Below are 8145 nucleotides of genomic sequence, written 5' to 3'. Positions count from 1 at the left end.
CAATGAGCGTCGTTTCCGTGTCCGCTGTTGCCAGATGTTCCCACGCGCTCCCGGTGGGCGTGCCTGTCTGAAAAAAAAACAACAAAAAAAAAACAACGCGAAATTCTGGCCGAAAGTGAAAGTCTGATTTCCATCTGGGATTTTTATTGCATCACAGCTTCATCAGAATTTCACCCTCCTGCCGTCGCCCATAAGATTCTTGCTGAAACACCATTTTAGTGACGTGTTTCTGGGACTGCATTCTAACGCTGTTCCTCCTCACACACCTGTTCATGAACAGCCATTTATTTGAAAAAGTTACTTATTATTACATTATGTTAACGCCACCATTTCCAGCTAGGTGTATTATAAGGTGTACAATCCACTATTATTTTTATTATTTAATTTTTTTTTTTCGAATGACCTGTTTTGCATTACTTAGGCAGAACTGCTAAACTAAATTAAATATGAGGATAAAACTCTACATTACACAACTTAATGATTAATTGGGGATTTGCTGCTGCCCACATTCCATCCACTTGGTTGTGGATGGAAATATTTATAAGGTATATTTCAGACCCATCAATTATTTTAAAATAATGTCATGTGCAGATGGCAGCTACAGACTCCTCCTGCAACCACACGGAATTTAGTTGGAATCCACTGTCAGTAATTCTTTATTTTACTCCACAAATCCAGCAAAATGTGTCATAAATGCTCGATTTTGCCAAACATGACCCTCACCACACACCTGCAGATTGTATACTGAAAGATAACCTTTCCCTTTTTCAAATTTTGGCTTTGGGTATTTCCACCACACCAGCATCATAAAAGAATAATTGTTAATAATTGGTGGACTTTTGGATGGTCCTGCAGGTGTGTTCTGATGAATGAGACTGAAAGAGTATTTATAGCCACTGGTGGTGCCCTTGTTACAAAGACTGTTTCGCTTAAAAGCAGCTTGTTCAAACTCAGCTTTTATATCCTCTTTTGGCATTCACAATACTATCTTTTATGGACGTAAGCTTTAAAATTGAATGATTGTGTTATTCTTAGTTAGATTCTTAGTTTGTTGTCTCTTGCAGACAGCCTTTATGATGCTCATGTGTCACCCTATGTGCAAAGTCATTTGTGGATCAATGTGGATCATATTACCCCTGGGCCTGGTGTGAATGTATCAGTAATGGAGAAGTGATACACATTCTAATGGAGCGCTTCCTTTTTCCTGTGCTTTGAAAGTCCTGCTCAGGTCTTGTGGGCTGTCCCTGAACCATGTGCACTCCACTCAACCAGGAAGGATGTCACCCTGTTCTTAAAAAGCCTATGGAAAGAATCACTTCCTTTTTTATACTTTTATTCACAAAACAATCAACAAATTACTTTTTCAACTGTTTAAGGTCCCTCACCAGGAAACATGCAGGAGATTGTCATATTCATAACATATCATACTATGTCTCACCAGAAAGGTCACATTCCTACCCAAGGTGCTGCTTTTTTTAGGAATCTGTTTGCATTTCTGCCACACCTTTGCCAGTGAGTAAGGTTTTGGGAAGTATCATGAATAGGTGTGCATCTGTTCAGGTGTATCTGATTCGATACATGGGGAAAATGCAAGAGTAGATTTGTTAATCTGACCAGAAATTCAATTTTACGAGTTGCTCAGCAGGTTATTATTTACACATTTTACACACTTAACTGCATCTGAGTGCAAGACGAAGTCAATCTTTTGACTACAGACAGTGCAGACGCAGAAAGGAAAAGTTCAAGGATGCAATCTCTGTCAGAAAACTGTGGATTTTATTTGCTCTTTGGTGCTCTCTGTTGTTAACATGGAAGAAAAGAATCTGTTCGACCAGAAACTGAAAGTAGGGGAATGTCACCACGATAAAGCGCCGAGGGCGGAGAGATCTTAACGGAGAACCACCGTTTTTATTTTTTTATTAGCGTTGATCTACCTTTACATACAAACAACGACTGTTGACTGAACGGGGATAAATTGGATAATGTAATTCTGATGTTTTGGCTGAAATATTTTAATAGTTACGTTTGTGGGAGTCATGGTTTTGTATGTTATATGTAATTGTTATGCATAATTTAAATTTTGCTGAAAACAATGATCTACGTAATTTTGACTGTCACCCTTTATATACCAAGTTATTTGTGCAGTTCATTTTGTTGCCACTAAAGGGCGCAAAAGTATCATTTTTCCCCCGGAGGTTATTTTACCAGGTCGACGTTTTCTGCCAAAAGAGAGAGTTAAAAGCTAAACCGGCAAAAATATATTTTAAGTTGTCTGATTTGACTAAAGCTGTAGTCAACAAAAAACAGCAGCAGTGGCTCTAGAGTTGAGGAAAAAAGAAAAAACAGAGAAGACGGCGATGCTGTCCAGTCCCACGTGGTGCTGAAACGCTCATTTTTGCAAAAAAAGAAAAAAGAAGTGAAATCATGTCTCAAACACAAGAGTTCATTCATAAATTACATTTTAGAAAAGTATTTTCCGAGTTTGCAAAAAAAGGGGTGACTTTAACGCGTCCTCTCTCACTGCAGCCTGCCACAACCTTTACGAGTTGTGATGATATAGAGGTGTATAAGTGTCAATCACTACGATTGGAGACACGCTTACAATCTATTTTGCCTTGTAAAGCTGTATCCAGGATACAGCACAGTGTGTCTTTGGTATTTGTGATTGTAAAGAGCTGGAGGAGAAAGATGCCCACGGGGGGGAGGGGGGAATTGATAACTTGAAGACTTGCCAGGGGTAGGCTACATTGTCAAATCCAAAAGGCATTTCAAAGAACCAAAACCATTCACTTTTTATTCTCTTCTTTTTCTTCTCCTCTCGCTGTCTTTTTTCCTTCCTCCGTCCTTTCTTTGCGCTCGGTTGCTGGACGTTTGAATCGACCAATGAGCCTCCAAGTTCGAGACATTGGAATGTAAATGAGCCCAGCGCGTGCTCCCGGCCGAGTGAAAGCTCGGGATTGTTTATTGAGCTCCCGGAGCCACGCGCCTGGCCCGGGGGAGTCGGCGCGCGGAAGAATCACACAGCGGGGGCGGGGCCTCAACGCGAAGCGTGCGTCTCCGAAAAGGGGGTGGGAGGGGTGTGTGTCGGGGCGCGTGTTGAAAAAGAGGAATGCTGCCAAAGTTTGGGTCAGATCGGCTCGTGGAGTAACCAGTCAAGGCTCGAGCCGGAGTTGGCCTCACGGTCCCCACGCGAAAGACACGAGAGCTGTACGCCGTCACCCTTCACGCGCACCCTGCCGCCCTTTGCATCCATCACCTCAGACCAGCTGTCAGAGATGGAGACCACAACCATCAGCACCACGCAGACCGCCTTCACGTTTGCGCGCGGCGGCCTCACCCTGCACGCCCCGGCGCAGGACACCGCCTCCGCCGTCCATCCCAACTCTGCGGGCTCCACCGACGGCTTTCAGAGCAAAACCAAGGTGCTGAAGAGACAGCGCTCCAGCTCGCCGGAGCTCCTGCGCTGCAAACGACGCCTCACTTTCAACGGCCTGGGTTATTCCATCCCCCAGCAGCAGCCCGTGGCCGTGGCCCGGCGGAACGAGAGAGAGAGGAACCGGGTCAAACAGGTCAACATGGGGTTCCAGACGCTGCGTCAGCATGTGCCCAACGGCGCCGCCAACAAGAAAATGAGCAAAGTGGAGACGCTGCGGTCTGCGGTGGAGTACATCAGGGCTTTGCAGCAACTTCTGGACGAGCACGACGCGGTCTCCGCCGCGTTCCAGTGCGGACTGCCGTCACCGACTCTTTCCAACAGCTATTCAGCCGACCCGGAGTCACCTCACTCCACTTACTCATCAGACGAAGGTAGCTACGAACCCCTGAGCTCCGAGGAACAGGAACTGTTGGACTTTACCACCTGGTTCGACAGGTATTAAGGCGCAGAGCTTCCGAACCTCACAGCAGCGTCTGTGCGTAAAATGCTGACATTGAGACTTGGTCGAAGCATCAGGTCCAGCCTTGCACAGGGTGCTTGGAAGTGATCTGTACCCACACCCCTGATCCAGACTGCTCCTCCAGAAGCAAAGTAGCTATGAGACAGCAGGGGGGAGTGTGTGAGAGAGGGAGCCTCAAAGCGCATCGAGCATGAACAGTGAAAGAGGAGGGGGCTGGCTTCGATGTCACGTTGACGCGTGGAAGTAAACTGTTGCTGTTTCTGCTCCAATAAGTGCAATTAATACGTGACAGAGCAGCTCCAGCAGTCAGCAGGTCCGAAGCTGAGGAATTCCCCTTTTGACTGTTTTCGTCAGAGCAGGACAGCGCATCCACAATGACGATGCCTCGACAGACTTTTACGACACCCTACCACCACCACCACCTTTTTATGGCACCATTGTACACACATTGTTTTGACATGAAGAAATATTTTCGTACACCCAACAACAGCCAATGCTGAGAGTGTCCTGAGAAGTGACAACTGTCTTGGCTGTGCGAAGGACAGCAATATCAAGGCTACTTACCTGTGACAAACCGTAGTTGACCTGTTATTTTTATAGGAGAAATCTATTAATGTATTCATGTATGCACTTGATCCCTCTTTGCGGTTGCCTAAAATGTAAATATCGATTTGATTTAAACAAATATATTTTGTGTAAAACAAGTTTTATGAATAAAGATGAGTCTATTTATATTAACTGCTTTTTGGAAAGGGTTCTTCCAGTTCATGTGTGTGTGTGTGTGTGTGTGTGTGTATGTGTGTGTGTGGCAGTAATCTATTCAAAAGCCTCTGTCTGACCTTTTCTCGACTTGTTTGGGCACACGGGGAAAATTGCACAGCTGGGTGGGCACTCAATAACCATTATGGACGCGCACCTTCTCCAACGCTTTGTCTGCATTCAAGACAGGGAGATTAATATTACGTTTCATGCGACGCATTGTTTCTTTTACGCACTTTGCCCAATAGCCCAGAGGGCCTAGCAGAGAGAGGGAGGGAGAGAGAAGGGTGGGAGGGGTGCAATTCAGGCCTCTCAAAGGCTATAGACACTTTGAAATACGGCCTGGGGAAAGTCAGCAAGACAATGAGACGGGTCAAAATTCTTATTACCCGATCGAGATCAATCTAAATAAAAACCCGGGGTTGTCGACTACTTGTATCCCCAACTGTGTTTTTCACGGCGCACACAGCCGCGTCAAAAAAGCCCGTCGCCCCCAAAATGGGGGGCGCAACAGCTCATTATGGGCGCCTTTGTTTGCGCCTTTGCGCCTCATTATGCCAATTATGAAAGGGTTCCCTTTGTAATTAAACACCGATGCCAAATTCGGCGTGAGGGACGAGAAACAACGAGTTTGATTTCACCTGGTGATGCGGGAGGGGTAAACTGGGAACAAGCGTGTCTAAATAAAGCGGGGTTTTATAAAGTTTTCATTAAAAAATAACAAAGGGCAAAAATGCTGACTGCAGGATGCACGCTTTATCCACAAAAGCAACTTAAAGATGAATACGGCCTGTGCCCCCCGCCAACGCACCTGCGCGCCGCAGCCAGCAGGTGTGAGCCACGCGCGACAAACGCTGCCGCGCTCTCATTGGTCGGTGGCTCGCGTACGTGAACCCTGTCGGGCGGAAGCGGCGACAAAATCAAACAAGTGATAAATGACATTAATTACGCTCTGCTCTCCAACCTCCTGAGTCATCAGGACTCCAGAAGACGAATCAATGTTGGGCGCAAAACACCCCGCTGCTCTATTATTACATGGTTGAAATGGTGCTGCTGATGTCCTTCAGAGAGAGGCAGAGGCCGGCCTGCAGAGGGAAAATAAGCGCTTGTCTCCTGCCCTCCAAGATTGATATGCAATTTTCTCCCCAGCATATACAAGAGGACCAGGGGGGAAATGAATCTATTCAGGTCATTTTGTTGGTGGGTCATTTTCACTTTGACAATGCATAAGGGGCGATGCTAATGTTGGCATAATGAAATGGCGAATAATCAATCAACTATAGCCCATTAATGCATTGGAGTTGAGATGGATGCTCAAACCATGGAAACCTCAAATGGGCGCATAAATAGTTGGACCAATATAAACCGAAATTTGAAGGGTGCAGGGTCATCTATTGTTCATAAGCATAAAATGGGAAATAATCAACATATTTCGGTGTTAGTTTTAGAAATGTTGCTCGAAATTATCCTGCAACCATAACATGGTTTTGAGAAAGTTAACTGGAATGTTTTACTGTGATGAAAAGTGTCTTAAAGCCTCTAAAGTCATATCACACAAACATAAACCACTCAAAAAACGTCTGTTTTGTTCACTCCTGTGTATTTTAACAAGTGCATCATCAACTGGAAACTCTTATTTTTTAATTTAGACCACAATTACATGTTAATATACTCTATACTTCAACAAGTGTTTGATGTAAAATCAAGAATGCCTCCCAGCCTTTGCAGCCTTTATAGCAATAAACAATGAACATATCTGCAGAGAGGTTTTCAACTTGTAAACAAACATTTATTGGGGAGTCACAAAAATGTAAAATGTAAAAAATGTAAAAATGACAGCGATGCTCTGTACAAAGACCTGAGACAGCTGGGCAGAGAAGTATGGAGGAAAGGTGCGCAGCCTTGAACGGTGCTTACAAAGGAGTTAATGTTTAAGCACAGACAGACACGATGCAGCTGGCACTCAGACAAATATGCTGACCTCTCAGCCATCGATCGAGCGAGGCCTTGGGCACTAGAGACACTCGGGACTCCGTAGAACTGTTGACTGATCGCCTCTGCTTCACCTACTAGAGCAATTACCCACCAAAGGTCCTGACTGTGCGTCCTATTGGTATCGTTCAGCGGAAACGGTTGCAAAGCAATCAGCTATCAGTCAAAGTTACTTTTGTATGAAGAATCGAAAGATTTGCTCATGGAAACGTTTTTTTCCTCCTCATCAGAGCAGGCAGGAGTCACAGATGGAGACAGGAGCTCCGAGTTTACCTACAGGGACTGCCAGGAAGAATGCATTTCAAAAGTCACAAGTCTGAATGTGCATTCTGACAGTCTAGAGGGGGAGCGACTGTGACAGCCCACCTCCCATGGGGCTTGTCATACACTTTTTCAATCAAGTTTCCTTCCTCTGACTTTAACAGTAAAGTTTTTACTGTTGAACATATTTAGACAAAAAAATGGTCTTTGCACGTGTTAAAAATCCCAATCTGATTTTGAGATTGCCAAAGAGCCACCCTAGGTGGATGTAACTCGCAGCTCGTCTGTCAGCCTGGGGTGATCTACTGGGATAATTACCGGAATACTGGGATAAATCCTTTGGTATCTATGAGTCAAGTATGAGTCAAGGATGAGGGATCAAGTCTAAAACTGCGAGAAGAGTTTCCATGCTGAATCCGTTATCTCTCACTGTGTCCTGCCTATCCCGATAAAATGAGCCATTAATATTATTTTTTTAAATTTCAGATCCCCCCCCCCCCCCACCCCCAGCCCCCACCCAAAGCTTGAATCATCCCCGCCAAGTCATTCTCGGTAAAAAAATAAAAAAGTCGGACCTCGATTTGTGATCTCCTAATTTCTCTCTTTGTCTCCTCGGATGTGTGAAATGTGTGCAGCTCAGCACTTTTAACTGACACCTCTGTGAATAAACTTCAGACGGCCCGGAGGAGGGGGAACCCAACCCTGGAGGGACGGACGAGGTGGGGATGTGCTCTGGGGTGGGGGCGGCGGGGGCGGCGGGGGCGGCGGGGGCGGCGGGGGCTGTGATTTGCATGGACCATTGTGCCGCACAAGTTTGGGTGCTTTTTTTTGGCCTGGACCCTTTTGGCCATTTACTTCCACTCTGGCTGGCTGTGGCGGGGCGTGAATAGTCTCTGCTCGGGGGAGACACAAAGGCGCTTTTGTGCCGCGACTGCACCATATTCATCATGTAATGCCTGTAAGACAAATCTGATTGGACGTCTCTGTCACTTTGATGTGGGTCCAGAGTGCGAGTGGCCCTGAGATGGCTAACTTCACTCTCTATTGCCTATTCTGCAGCATTGATATAGGGATGGAGGCAGGGGGGGAGGGAGGTGAGGTGGCTTGGGGGAGAAGGTGGAGGGAAAAAGGAGAGCAGGCAGGGGGTAGCCCTCATTATTTTGAGGAGCAAATTCATAATAAATTTCCCCATTCTACAAAACCGGGTCGAGATGATTGACACTACTTTACGCCAGCC

At 45.7% G+C, this 8145-nt stretch overlaps 1 protein-coding gene across 1 annotated transcript; it reads left to right on the top strand.

The window, feature by feature from the left end:
- Positions 1–3132: 3132 nt before the first annotated feature.
- Positions 3133–4634, top strand: ascl1b (achaete-scute family bHLH transcription factor 1b). Its single transcript, XM_057052902.1, has one exon. The coding sequence runs from the start codon at positions 3276–3278 to the stop codon at positions 3876–3878; it is 603 nt and encodes a 200-aa protein (XP_056908882.1). The 5' UTR covers positions 3133–3275; the 3' UTR covers positions 3879–4634.
- Positions 4635–8145: the final 3511 nt, after the last annotated feature.

This window comes from Takifugu flavidus, chromosome 13, assembly GCF_003711565.1.
Source record: "Takifugu flavidus isolate HTHZ2018 chromosome 13, ASM371156v2, whole genome shotgun sequence".
NCBI classification, from domain to species: Eukaryota; Metazoa; Chordata; class Actinopteri; order Tetraodontiformes; family Tetraodontidae; genus Takifugu; species Takifugu flavidus.
The sequence above is the reverse complement of the archived record's forward strand: the minus strand, read 5'-3'. Positions and strand labels throughout refer to the sequence as shown.

Excerpts from the sequence above, each read along its gene's own strand:
- ascl1b (XM_057052902.1), top strand. The coding sequence starts at position 3,276 with ATGGAGACCACAACCATCAGCACCACGCAGACCGCCTTCACGTTTGCG.